This window comes from Cricetulus griseus, chromosome 9 (assembly GCF_003668045.3).
Source record: "Cricetulus griseus strain 17A/GY chromosome 9, alternate assembly CriGri-PICRH-1.0, whole genome shotgun sequence".
Lineage (NCBI taxonomy): Eukaryota > Metazoa > Chordata > Mammalia > Rodentia > Cricetidae > Cricetulus > Cricetulus griseus.
Genome location: NC_048602.1, coordinates 22,271,088 through 22,285,992, shown reverse-complemented (window position 1 = coordinate 22,285,992; position 14,905 = coordinate 22,271,088). Strand labels below are relative to the sequence as shown.

At 42.7% G+C, this 14,905-nt stretch overlaps 1 protein-coding gene across 1 annotated transcript in view; it reads left to right on the top strand.

Moving 5' to 3' along the window:
• LOC113837265 (leukocyte immunoglobulin-like receptor subfamily A member 5) overlaps positions 1-13,472 on the top strand; it is a 34,275-nt gene extending 20,803 nt beyond the window's left edge. Inside the window, exons 6-9 of the mRNA XM_035449164.1 lie at positions 10,677-10,871; positions 11,011-11,110; positions 11,228-11,313; positions 13,336-13,472. Coding sequence (XP_035305055.1) covers positions 10,677-10,871; positions 11,011-11,110; positions 11,228-11,313; positions 13,336-13,472 — 518 coding nt within the window. The remainder of the gene's footprint in view (positions 1-10,676; positions 10,872-11,010; positions 11,111-11,227; positions 11,314-13,335) is intronic.
• The last annotated feature ends 1,433 nt before the right edge of the window (positions 13,473-14,905 follow it).

Here is a 14,905-nt window from a genome sequence, read left to right as displayed (position 1 = left end):
CACACACACTCACTCACACACTCACACACACTCACACCGTTTCCTCTTATATCACAATATGTTTACTTCTTTATATAGCACTTGCTCAACATTCTCAGCCAACAATTTTATTGTGGGAAGACACACCATTCTTCAGGGATAGGAAATGCCATTGCTTAGCCCTGAGCACTCAGAGGTAGTGTTGTAGCTTGCTTCTGTTGCTGTGATAAAACACTGGCCAAAATGCAGTTGGGGGAGAGGAGAGGCTTTCTTTGATTTACAGATTACAGCCAACCATTGAAGGAAAACGTGGCAGGAATGCAAAGACAAAACCTTGAGCCAGAAACTAAAAGTAAAGACCGTTGAGGAATTCTGGCTTGCTTCCCTGGCTGGCTCACTTTTTCTTTTCTTTTCTTTTCTTTTCTTTTCTTTTCTTTTCTTTACTTTTCTTTTCTTTTCTTTAATTTCATTTTCTTTTCTTTTCTCTTCTTTTCTTTTCTTCTTTTTTCTTCTTTCCTTTCTGTTTCCTTCCTTCCTTCCTCTCTATTTTAACTTTTTATTTATTTATTCTTCTCTCAGATGATACATCCTGACTACAGCCACCCCTCCCTCCATTCTTCCTAGATCCCCCAGATCCACTGCTCCTCTGTTTCCCTTCAGAAAAGAACAGGCCTACAAGTGAGTTCAACCAAATATGTCATAACATGATGCGATAAGACGAGGCACAAAACCCCATATCAAGGCTGAATGAACAACCCAGTAGAAGAAAACGAGTTCCAAGAGTGGGGAAACAAGTCAGAGACACATTCACCACAACTGTTAGAAGGCCCAAAGGAACCCCAAGATAAATGACCACAAAGGGCCTAGCATAAACCAATGCAGGTTCCCTGACTGCCACGTCAGCCTCTATAAACACGTATGTGCCCTTCTTAGTTGATTCTGTGAGCTGAATTCGCTTAGTGTCCTCAACTTTTCTGCCTCCTACAATCCTCCCTTCTCATCTTTGGAGGGTTCCCGGAGCTCCACCTAATGTTTGGGTGTGGGTGTATGCATCTGTTCCCGTCAGCTGCCAGGGGAAGCCTCTCTGGAGATGCCACCCAGGCCACAGTGGGCTGGATCCTGCAACATCAATCAGCATTGTAAAAAAAAAAAAAGGCCCATAGACATCACCACCGCCCAATGTGATGAAGACAATTCCTCAGTTGATATTTTCTCTTCCCACGTATGTCTAGGTTCCTGTCAACAAAAACTAATTAGGACAGCTAATGAGGATCGTTACAAACCAGGAAAATAAGATGTTTTAAGTTCAAGGAGGGATGAGGCAGCTATACCTATTTTTTTTTTAGCCCCAAGGCTGTACCTTCTTCCTGAAACAGGTACCTCTCCTCTGTCTGCCTGGCAGAGTTACTAGGTTCTTGTTGGAGAGCATGTGACTCTCCAGTGTTAGTGCCAGCCTGAGTTTGAATGTTCAGCCTGTTTAAAGATGCATCCTCAAGATGTAGCATATCAACTTACAACAGAGTTTTGTGATGGGATCTACAGTGCACAAAGGAACCTACAGATGTCTAGGTTTTGATCCTAAATACCTCATGAGTCTTCAGTGTTGTGGGACTCCTGGTTGATCATGGTGACAGGTGAGGGAGCTTCTATCCTAAAGAGTTCAACGATCCAGTGTTTCCCATTCAGAGTATCTCATTTAGGTTTTTACTACATCAGAAAGAAAACAGGAACCTGAATGCTTTAGGCTATACAGAATTCAACACAAGGGATTGGTTACTGTGGCAGGCAGGGCAGCCAGCCCTCAGTGACAGCCACATTCTAAACCCTGGCCTATACATAATTAGGTCATGTGATACAATCTTAAGATATAGCTTAGGCCCTAAAGATGATAGAATAAATAATTGGTCTCCAGTGTGAGCATCTTGGAGTACAGGCAAGTTTAAGAGTTGAATCCAAGTGCGTGATTGCTGGGTAGTTAGTAACACTATCTCAATAAGGTACTAATATCGTTTTCCTAGGGCACTGGTTTGTTCTTGCCATCGTTGCTTATGAGACACCAAAGTCAATGATTCAATGGGTCCTTTATGCATCAGAGAATTGGAGCATAAACACGATAGTGGGTTTAGAGGGGGCAGGGACATAGCCACTGAAGGAAACAGGGAGACACTAAGAAGAACAGATGGAGGCAAGGGAAGCTCAGTTTTCCAGGTCACTCTGAGCTGGGTGAGGAGGAACATCTTCTAAACTGACAATCTGCTCATTTCTAGGAGTCTACAGAAAGTTCTCCCTCTTGGTTCTACTAGCTCTCTGGTGAAGTCAGTAGGGATAGTGACACTGCAATGCTCTTCAAACACGACACTTGAGGCCTTTATTCTGGTTCTGCAGAGAGAACGGATAAAGGAGGCAGAACCATCAGTACCTTTTTGGGGAATCTTTTGTTGGGGGCACCCAGGCCTACATCTCCATAACTCCTGCACATGCTGGGATCTACAGATGTTCTGGTTCTGTCAAACATCAACCCTATGGGTGTTCAGACCCCAGTGACCCCCTGGACATTGAGGTCACAGGTCAGAGTCTCCGCATTTGTCCCCCACTATCTTTAAGACACTGATCAGATGCTCTAGAGTATGGGTGCCCAGGGAGGAAATAAGTAAGTTTATTTGGAGAGAGTGACAGCCCTGGTAAGTTTTATCAATAAAGACATTGACAAAGGAGGCATAAGCTCATACCATTTAACAAAATGAACAGTGTAGCTACAAAGGAAATATAGAGAAGTCATAAATGGACATAAATAATAAAAAGAATCTTACTGATGGCACACATGGGTCAGCAAGTGGTATCCTCTTTGTGAAGAAACATGAATAGTTCAGAACTTGAGTTTCCATTTTATCTTTACTCTGTTTTTTCTACTAGGACATGTCATATATGTAAACTGAGTTACAGGATTTGAGCTTGTCTTTCTTGGGCTAATTCCTCAAAAATCCCGAGATTTCAATGCAGTCTAAACCAATAGATGTAATTAGTCTGACTCTACCTCCTTTATTGTGACTTAAGCATAATTTGTCCTTGTTGAAGTTCATGTGCTGTATCTGGCAGATGTGAGGTCCACTTTCCTTATGGTCCTTGTGGAAGTAGCTATACTACAATAATTAGAGTCAAATAAACAAACATAGGAAATCCTGAACATATATGCACAGTAAACCAGAGGTTGAGAGAGAAAGGGGCTCAGAACAAAAGTGAATAGGAGATGATGACTAGAACTGGCAAGGAAAACAACTAAAACCAAGAATCCATAATGGAAAACATAAACACAAAGATGGATGAATATTCCAATAGAGAAGCAGTCTGAGAAGCAATAAACAGTTAGAAAATAGAGCTCATAATGTTACACTAGAATAACAGATGATTAGTGTAGCTTGTTGCAGAGAAAACACACTCATGGATAGATAGATGCTTGGGGTACTGTTCAGTGGTTAAGCATTTATCTGGCAGATGCCCTGTGGTTGATCCACTGCTCTTTAAAGATGAATAAAACAAATTGTAAACAAATTAAATTGAATCCATCTAGAGATATCTAAATAATTGCAATATTTGCAAATATGTTTTTCCGTTAAACCTGCTGCTGAATGAAGGTCATAAAAATGGGCAGGTAAGAAATCAGGAATTATAACTTCCAAATGACTGTTCACATTTCTACAAATAAATCAGTGAGCAGAGGAACCTAGGTCATTGCAAATAGTCAGTGTGTAATTTGTCATTCTACAAAGAAAGCTGGGTAAAATAAGAATAAAATTTCATGCATATCATCCTTTAATTTTGGAGATAACATCTCATCATCAAGACCAAGAAGTTCAGCTAGGTACAATCGTTGAAGTGTTCCCTTTCCCAGAAGCCTACATAATATTTTCTAGCACTATTAAAGCAAGCCAGTAGGAAGGAAGCTTTCAGTTCATTCCAGCTTGGTCTTTTCAACTAAAGTGCATGGTGTCTTTACCAATAGTGTCTTACCACCTATTTCTGGTGGTCATTGCAGAGCAACGGCAACAATGATGTTTTTTTCTGAGCCTTGGTAGCCCCAGGAGCCTCCATGATCAACAACTGGAGTGAAAGAATCTTACACTTGGCACTGAGATTTTTATTTAACAATATGTGGCTTTTGAGAGCATCATTATTTACTCATGCAAGCCATTTCATTCTATCTAGTATTCCCTATTTTAATTAGCTTGCAAAGTTCTATATGGATTTTCATGCACCATTATTTTTTTTATTAAATCTCCATTTATTATTCTGAGGAATGCAATCTACATTTCAACCCTTCCAAGTTTCTGGCCCAACTGATTCTTGCACCATTCCTGTAAGAAAGTACATTACCTTCACCCTACCCTGAGGGAGGCTGTCACCTGTTCAAGATTGGATAATGGTAAATGTTATCCCCCATGTCTTACATGGAAACAAATACATTTCTTCCAGTGAGTATTAGTGTCCTGAGTACTGAGTCAGAACCTACGGTGTTGACCCATCAGTGTCTTCCGTGGTCAGGAGATAAGAGGTACTACAAAAAAGTCATGAGGAAGTTTAGAGAGACGGGGTTGAGGAGAAGCCACTGCCCTTTCAGAAATGAGGAAGTAAGAAGAAGGAAATTACTAGCAACCAAAGCACAGGATTGGCCAGGAAAAAGTTTAATTTCTGTCTGCAAGTAACTTAAGTCTTGTTCACGCCTTCCTAAACCTCCTCCTGGTACCATCTGGGGTGGCCATGTTTGATTCTCTGATCAAGATAGACAGAGGGTAAACTCAGTTCCTCCATGTTTCTCTTTTTATTTTAACCCTGGCTCATTTCTCTTACCACTCCAGAACTTCTAAGAACCCTTGCTTGCCCCCATACAGAATCCTTCACAGGGCTCTATACACCTGATATACCACCATGCCTCTTTTTTTTTTCCCATTATGTTCAGCCAAGCTAGTTTACTTCCTCACAAACTCCTCTCATTTTTAGAGGGGCAACTCAACAGAGGTCACCATCTGTTCCTGACAGACAGGCATGTTCATTCATTAACACAATTGTGTCTTTAAAGTCAGCTCCCTAAGTCAGTAAAAGACTACTATAAAGGGGAGAGGGGGAAGAGAGAAGGTGGAGTGGGGGAAGGACAGAGAGGGAGAGCAAGGAAAGTGATTCCTTGATACAGGGAGCCATTATGCTGCTGATGAGAAACCTGGCACTAGGAAAATTCCCAGGAATCCACAAGGATGATGCCAGCTAAGAATCTAAGCAACAGGGGAGAGGGTACTTTAACTGCCCTTTCCCTATAATTAGATTGATGACTACCCGAATTGTCTCCCGTCTAAGTACTAACCAGGCCCAACCCTGCTTAGCCTCTGAGGTCAGGTACATTCAGGGTGGTATGGCTGTAGATGAGGGCTACCTTAACTGTCATCACAGAACCTTCATCCAGTAACTAAAGGAAGCAGATGCAGACAGTTACACACTGGGCCAAACTCCCAGAGACCAGTCATAGATAGGGAGGAGTAATAGTATGAGCAAAGGGGTCAGGACCATGACTGGGAAACCCACAGAAACAGCTGACCCAAGTTAGTGGGAGCTCACTGACTCTGGACTGACAGCTGGGGAACCTGCGTAAGACTGAACTAGGCCCTTTGGATGTGGGTGACAGTTGTGTGGATTGGGCAGTTTGTGGTGCCACTGGCAGGGAAACAAGTATGCATCCCTAGTGCACGAACTGGCTTTTTGGAGCCCATTCCGTATGGAGGGATACCTTATTCAGCCTAGATATAAGGGGGAGGGCCTTGGTCCTGCCTCTAGTGATGTGCTGGACTTTGTTGATTTCCCCATGGGAGGACTCACCTTCTCTGAGGAGTGGATGGGTTTGGGATGGGGAGAAGGAGGGGGGAGCAGGGAAAGTGGAGGGCGACAGAACTAGGATTGGTGTGTAAAGATTGTTCTAAAAATAATAAAAAGAAAAAAAAGCACATTTCTTACTTCTTCAGTGTGATAAGGGAAGAGAACGCTTCTCTTTTTGACCCACTTAACTGTTTTTTCTCTGCAGATTTTTTATTTTATTTTATTTTATTTTTATTTTTTATTTTATTTTATTTTTTTCGAGACAGCGTTTCTCTGTGGCTTTGGAGGCTGTCCTGGAACTAGCTCTTGTAGACCAGGCTGGTCTGGAACTCACAGAGATCCGCCTGCCTCTGCCTCCCGAGTGCTGGGATTAAAGGCGTGTGCCACCAACGCCCGGCTGATTTTTTTTAATTTGATTTAGAAACAAGATTGTTTTACTTGACAATCCCAGTCTCCCTCCCACCCTCCCCTACCACGCCCCCAACTAAAATCCTACCTATCACATATCCTTTCTGCTCCCCCTGGATGGTGAGGCCTTCCATAGGATGTCATCAGAGTCTATCATATCCTTTGGGATAGGGCCTAGGCCCACCCCCGCGTGTCTTGTCTGTGTGGAATGGGCTCCCAAAGTCCACACCTGTGCTAGGGATAAGTACTGAACTACTACAGCAGGTCCCGTAGATTTCTGAGGTCTCCTCACTGAAAACCACATTCCTGTGGTCTGGATCAGTCCCATGCTGATATCCCAGGTATCAGTCTGGGGATCAAGAGTTCCCCAATGTTCAGGTCAGCTGTTTCTATGGGTTTCACCAGCCTGGTCTGGACCCCTTTGCTCTTCACTCATCCTTCTGTGAAACTGGATTCCAGTTCAGTTCAGTTAAGCATTTAGCTGTGGGTGTCTGCTTCTACTTTCACCAGCTACTGGATGAGGGCTATCGGGTGGCATATAAGCCAGTCATCAATCTCATTATCAGGGGAGGGCATTTAAGGTAGCCTCTCCTCCGTTGCTTAGATTGTTAGCTGGTGTCATCCTTGTAGATCTCCAGACATTTCCCTAGTGCCCGATGACCCACTCAACTGTAAGTATTAGCTAAAATTTGTGGTAGGCACACCACTTAGAATACCAATGGGCTCTCCATGGCGATTCAGATCATTATGGATTTTGTCACAGTTTTCTATCATTTGCAATTCTTTTACATCCATTACCAACCTAATGGTGATCTTAAAACAGCAACCTATCCATATGTTTCTTTGGTTAACAATTAGCAATCACTTCAATTTAATATATTGTGTTGCTGGGTGGAATAATTGGAGCTGATAGTTGTAGTCTTTCAGGACTTGGATTATATTTCCTCAGGCACTTCTGATTTAAATGTTCCTGTCACATAATCCAGTTTCTAATGGCCTTTCTTTGTAAGTGACTTGACATTTCTTATGGCTATTCTTGGTGGTCAACTTGACTACATTTGTAATTAACCAAAGCCCAAGTGGCTGGGTAGACCTGTGAAGGATTTTTTTTTCTTCAATTAAATCCTTTGACATGGGAAGGCACACTTTTAATCTGGATCTTTCCTGGTGCAGAGATACAGCTTTAATCTAGATATTTTGGGATGGTAAGATTCACCTTTGATCTGGGCCATACCTTTATCTGGCAGCCTGTATAAAGAACATGGAAGAAGGAAGCTATCTCTGTTTGCCTGCTTGCCTTTACTGGCTTTGGAGCCTACTTCCTTGGGATTACAGAGTATACTGAAGACCAGCTAAGACCTCCACCCTCATGGACTGAGCAACTGCTAAGTAATACAACCGTTCTCCTTTGCAGCTTGCAATACTCTTCCTTTATTTTGTGTTTTTGATGTTTTAACTACAATATTAGTCAAGGATAATTTCTTTTCTGGTTTTGTATTTTGGTGTTCTGTAGGCCTCTTATGACCATTTAAAAAGTCATAGGAAACCCACTACTGTAGAAGTTTCCACACAGACAGAAAAATAATTTATAATGGAGTTACCCTATAATAGTGAAACATTGTCCCTACTAGACACCACACAATAACAAATAAAAAGTCTGATGCTCAGAATGGGTTACCTCTTTGGAGTTGTTGGCCAGTGAGATTCCATAGACCTCCAAGCTGCTATTTTCCAGTGTTTTTGTTTATGCTCCAGAACTTAATAATAAGATCCTACTGCTGGAGATACCGTACACTTGAGTCACAGAACGTTGAGAAATCTGCTATCAACCCTGAAGCTTCATCTCTACTGCCTAACTCTCATAGTTATGTAAAGCGAGATGCTTACTGCTGAAAGAGAAAAGTAGTCACCAATCTTGCCCAGTTGTGAACCCTGCAAACTACAATCATGACTGTCCAGGAAAGATGAAACAGTGGTACAGCATCCATGGGGGTAGTCAAGCTCTTTCTGATGGGATTTATGTCCTGCTCCACAATGCAAAACTGATACTCAGCACTATTACTGGGGCCAGGAACCAGATCATGGCCCTAAGGGGAAATTCCTACTATTACTCTTTTAAATGGACATAATATTAAACTGATTTTTAATGATGTACTGTTATACACACAGAGTAATGCATCTCTAAGTCCTCATCATAGAAGATATTTATGCAGTAGATGATGGTTAGCTCTGAGATCCACAACTGGCCTAGGTTCAGAAAATAAGACAGTGAGGAATATCTCAGCTGTAAATGGCACATTTGTATTGCATTCCCTTCCTATCAAGGCTCAGAGATATGTATGGAAGAGGAGAGTTGAAAGAGCGTAAGAGCCAGAGGTTGTGGCTGTCTCTAAGGACACAGTGTCTTCTGGACATAGCATGGCAGCTCCACAGGTGAACTCACAGCAGTTGTGAGCACACGTACAAGAACTGTGCAAGATCAAAGGTGATCAGATCCTGGCATACAGATGAGAGGATGGCACAAATTTTCATCCACATCTACGGAGATATTGGTGAATGAAAGCTGTTGAGACAGGGAGAAAAAGTGTAGCCTCTGGTACATCAACCATGCTTCATTGGAAGGTCACACACCCAAGACTAAATTGGACTTGATGGATTTAAAACAAAACAAAACAAAAGAGGACCCAAAGTTGGTCACATAGGGAAGGAGCCAGATCCAGAAAGAGTTGGGGGAAGGGTGGATGAAATCAAAACATACTGTATGAAATTCTCAAAGAACTCATACAAATGTTAAGATTTCCTATTTCCTTAACTGAAACTTCAGAAAATATACATTTTTGCAAGTACGACATGGGGCCCCAGAACCCTGTATGAGTTTCACTTCTCAAGACAGCTGATGCTGTTCTTTACTGAGTAACCATACGGAAGTTATCCCAGACAGGTCTTCATGCCCTCCCGTCTCTGTCTCTAATGGTCTGGCATCCCAAGGACTCACTTCATTGAAATTTTTAGTAAGTGTTAACTTCTCTTTTTTTCTGTCTCCTTGTGTTATAGAAAGCCACAGGAGGGTTTCCCACATCTACAGTGCCTATCTTCACCCTTGTGAGATCTGTGAGTCCAAGGAAGGAACTTGTAGGCATTAGCAAGGAGTCTTATGTCTGGTACCGATGCTCACACAGTGAGGGCTAAGGGGAAAATGGTTGGTTTTCTGGATAGTGGAAGAACAACCCTTACATTTACAAGGTGTCTCAGAGAGATAACACAACCTGGCATGTAAAAATCCTGTAATCTCAAAATCAGCTCCACATGAGCGCCAGATACAGGTGCTTGGTGTTTCTCTGCTGCTTTTGACCCACCTTGAAACGTCAGTTTGCATGTTCCTCCATGTATCTTCAGAGTTAGAGATAGGAACGAGGGTGGCGAAGACCTCATGGTGTTGTAGATGTGGACAGGACGGAGAGAAAACCCCATGTGGAGGCTCTTAGTCCTCAGTCACATGGGGTGATCCTCAGGCACAATCACCTCTCAGAAGATGAGATTGATTTGATGCCACTTACTGGACTTGGAGAGGAAGAGAATTGGAGTAACAGGGTAAGGCCCTGTTGTTACTCTTTCTTATGCTATTGGTACACATCATGTCCAGCTTAGCCACAGTCTTGGTAAAAACTAGCATACTCACTCTTGAGGAGGAAACTTCCCGTTATTTTCGTTTCTAATGCTGACTACGCAATCTAGGGCTTTGCTCTTGCTACGTTAGCGTTCCATCAGCGAGCCAGTTGCATAGGACTTCCCCTTCTGGATGTGACAGCTCATAACCAAGATCACAGTGTCTTTAGTGGTCACTCTTCGTGTTTGTTGATCTCTCCTGATAGTCACCGTAGACTGCACAGCTGGGACCCCCTCGAAGGATGCATCATGATCTTCATTTTCATAGTGCTGTTTCATCTTGGTGAGATTTGAAGGGCGGAGGGAACACCCAAGTCTGATAGGGATCTCAGGCTATAGCTAAGTTCTGGCTTATCAGGAGAAGCCATGACCTTGGGAACCTTTGTAGAGGAGATGATCTCCTCAAGCTCCAGGAAGAAAATCTCACAGCGAAATCTCTTTCAGGGCTGAGTGTGGAAACCAGGACCACAGCGGTGACAGGTGAGTCATTGCCCGCACCGTACCAGATGCTATTTCCACACTGACGTCTAAAGAGCACTCCTGTGCACTGGATATGGACAACAGTAGGTGGGGGTTGATTCTGGGGACACTTCAAGAATCCTGGGGCTCAGATGTAGAATATAAGAAAGGAATTTCCTGGGACACTGCATTTGATTTTTTTTTTTTTTTTACAGGAAATTTCCCCATACCTACCATCTGGGCTGAGCCAGACTCTGTGGTCACCAAGGGACAAGCTGTTACTATCTGGTGTCTTGGGATGCCAGAAGCTCAGGAGTACTATCTGTATAAAGATGAAGGTTCAAAACCCTTGAAGACACAGATCTTACTCAAGCCTGGGGATAAGGCCAACTTCTCCATCCCATTCATGACGGAGTACGATGCAGGGCTATACCACTGCTACTACTATAGCCCTGCTGGCTGGTCAAACCACAGTGACTTCCTAGAGCTTGTGGTGACAGGTAAGAGGAATCTCAAGGTTCCCAAACTCAGGTTATTTCCTGAGAAAGGGATTTTTCTCCCAGGGTATCTCCTCATAATCCAGTCTTTAGACAATGTGGAAGGTGTTTTCCACTCAACGTGCTTGTCTCCTCTTTTTAGGATTCTACAGCAAACCCAATATTTCAGCCCTGCCAAGCTCCCTGGTGGCCTCAGGAGGGAATGTCACCCTCCAGTGTAGCTCACATCAGGGATATGGAAGGTTCATTCTTATCAAGGAAGGAGAAAAGACTGTGTCCTGGACTCAGAACTCACAGAAGCAACACAATGGACATTTTCTGGCCCTGTTCCCTGTGGGACCAGTGTCTTCCAAACACAGATGGGCCTTCAGGTGCTATGGCTACTACAAGAGAACGTCCCAGATGTGGTCCATACCCAGTGAGACCCTGCAGCTGCTTCTTTCAGGTGAGGCAATCCCATCTTTGAAATTTATCTGAAGCCCATAAATTCTTTGCATGAGCCCATTTCCAGAGGAGTTCCATAAAGCTGAGATACAGTTAATGGATGCTCAGGGGTCTCGTTGTAGAGACCCAGCAAGACCTGCAAGAAAAGATAGACAGGAGAGGGAGGTGTTTGGCATGAACTATACCCTTAATACCTGACCCATTTTCTCTTTGAGAGGCCTCTCTAGGAAGCCCTTCATTTTGACCCAGCAGGTCCATGGCTGGGCACTAAGAGAGACTCTGACCCTCTAATGTCATGGTGACCCTTCTAGGGTAGATTTGTTTTAGTCAATGAAGGGAACCAGTGCATCCCATCCTGCACTAGCCAGCAGCCCAGGCTTAGCTTTCTCAGGCTGATGTCACATTGGTCCCTACAAGCAGCCAAGCAGCTTCCACATCAGTCAGTATACAAACTATGTGTATACTGTGTCTCCCATGACCTCTGTGTATCTTAAACACAGCTGAGGAGCCTTGACCTTACAAGAGACTCACATTCTTCAAAGACCATGCTGGGGAGCCCATATGGTCATGATGAAGGATGAAGGGTGAGGTCTCAGGAAAGATGGGAGACAGAAAGACAGGAGTTTTAGAAGTGTAAATGAGTGAGAAAAATAGGCAGGTGAGGCATGCCTATAAAACAGAGTCTCAGGAGCCATAAACCTTGGTTTTAGATACAGAGCTTGACAAGTAGGCAAGGCTGGTTAGCCAGTGAGCACCAGGAATCAGCCTAGACCAGGAATCAGCCTGTATCTTCGTCCCCAGTGCTGGAGTTAATTTGAACAACCACCACACACAGTTTTGGGTCTTTTGTTTTCACATATATTCTTTGTTTTGCAGGGCTGTTTTAAAATAGTATCTGAATATATTTATTTATTTTAAATTTTCATACGTGTATAGAGTGAAATGTGATATTTACTCCCATAGTTTGTCCTTCCAACTTTCCTCATACAACTCACTCCCAACTCTATGTCTTTTTCATAATCCCCTAGTCTAATTAGTGCTGCCCATAAGTGCATAGTTACAGGTCTACTAGAGCATAAGAAAGTCTACTACTGGCCACATGTTCAAAAGAGAATGATTCTCCATCCCCTATCATTTGCCAACTTTCAAAAACTCCCCAGTAGTAAGGCAAGGGATCTAAGTATGATTCACCTGTCTGTGCCAAAATTTTGTCTGGCTTGCTCTTTGTGGTCTTGTTTATTCTTGAAACTTTGATGCATTTATAAAATGTATTTTGATCATATTATTCTTCTATTACTTCCCTCCAACTCTCCCTAGTTTCTCCATCTCACCTCCTTTCTAATTTCATACCCTCTTTTAAAATTATAATTAACACCGCATATATATGGATTCATACATCCATACATATTGTGTGTGTGGGGGGAGGGACCATCCACTAGGGCTTGGTCAACCTACCAGTGGTCACATATGCAAAGGAAATTGACTCTCTCACACCCAGCGGCCATCAATGTCAACAGATCCTCAACTAGGGGTGAAGTTTCCTCATACATGCTAGATCCTTGACTGGATTTATGTTGTACAGGCTAAACTACAGTTTTTGTGGGTTGATATCCTTAGTTTTGGTTAACTACCCCTTACCCTCTTTTTTACAACCTCTATCTCTACTAAACCTTTAACCCCAAGTAGTCTATTTGTCATGATTGTGCAGTAATAACTTTAGCGACTGAACAATGTTTTCAGCCTATGCTGTATATCATTAATAAATATAATACATATTAATAATTCATAAAATATTTTTAAATTGTTGATAAAAGTTGTATACACTCATGGAAATATAAAATAATTCAACTAATATTTGGAACATAAAGATTTTCATGGCCTTATGTTTACTAAATAATAAATATACATTAAAAGCTACTGACTCTGGTATATTATTGTCTCTTATTGATATAGGTATCTATTCTACTTGTTTTTCAATTTGGGACTGTGCTGATTTTGTTGTCCCATTTGTCCAAATTTGCAGATTCACCCTCACAAGATCACACAGTTGAGAATCTCATCAGGATGGCTGTGGCTGGCTTGGTTCTGGTGGTTCTTGGGATTCTTCTGTTTGAGGCTCGAAACAGCCAGGGACACCCTCAAGGTGAAGTGTGGAGGTGAAGCAGGGAGAACAGTTCATCTCTTACCGTGACAGAGACTTGGAGATGAATCCAACAAGTATCGGCAATCATGGAAGAAAATTTGTGGCACAAGTGTGTGAGCACTGTTGAGTGCCCTGAAGAGAAATGGGTGCAGGGGAAATTTCAGAGAAATCTGTGAAGAGAACTCTACACCCATTCAATTAGGACAGTATGTTGCCTTGAACGAGGTGGCCTCCACACTCTCAGGCATTTGAATGCTCAATCCCCATTTATGGATGCTGTTTAGAGACACTTAGGAGATGTGGTCTTGTCAGAGTCATTGTGTGACTGGGGTGGGCCTTGAAGCTTTAAGAACTCTCATCATTTCTAGGTCACTCTTGTATATCCATTTCCTCCAAGGCTGAACTATTATATCCTGCAGGGAATCTTCTTAAGCCAGAAGGCAAACAACTCAGAATAGCTCCAGGATGGCCCTGAAATTGACCAATTTCAATAGGTCCCTTCTTCCTAAGAGTTAATTAACAAGAAGATCTGTTCAGAGCGACTCTTAGACAAGGTAAGCTGCAAAGAAGAATCTGAGACCAGACCGGCTGCCTGGAAGAATAAAAAACGACTGAGCTGCCTAGAAAAGATTTAGACCAGATTCACTTGGAAAGGACACTCTCCAACCTGTTCATCTGGCCTGAAGGCTGTGAAATGTGCCCTTTGCGAGGTAACACCCATGTTGGGGTGAAATTTGAGATGCGGATATCTTTGAGTCATTTCTGAATCTGAAAGTAACCTTAATAAAACCCAGTGGTTCACCAAATTGGACTTTAGTGGTATCCATACTTTGGTCTGCCATGGGCTCCCTATCTAGAGTGAGAGTATACATGTATGCTGTCTCTCCCAGGACAAGTATTGCCACAAAGCAACTCCTTCCTCTTGTTCCTGTGATTCAAGATGTGAGCTGTTAGCTGTCTTCTCCTGCCACCATGCCTTCACTCTATGCTACAAGCTGCAAGGTCACACAGTAATCATACAGTCATCAGCTCATGAGAAACTCAGAAGAACTAAGGATTCTCCTAATGGATGAAACCAATGAAAAAGCTGCATTTGTTGTTAGAGTCTTGTGAATGATTTGACTGTTTCTTGCTGTAGATTCTTCCAGTAGCTTATTCCTTTCTGTAAGAAACTTGGGATTTACTTCTCACAGTTTAGCACCATCTATCTGATTGTTTACTGGAAACAAATTCCCCCATACATTTGGAGTTTTACTGATTACACTCCCTAGCTATGTGTAAAACCTGTTCTCCATTAACAGGTCCTAGTTCAGTGATTACAATCCTTAGCTATGTGAGACCTGTTTCCCACTATTAGGTCCTTGTGCCTCTCCATTGCAATTGCAGAGCTCTGCCTTCCAGCAGTTACCTTTACTGACAGGCATTTGGTCAGTGTTTATGGTCCAGGCAA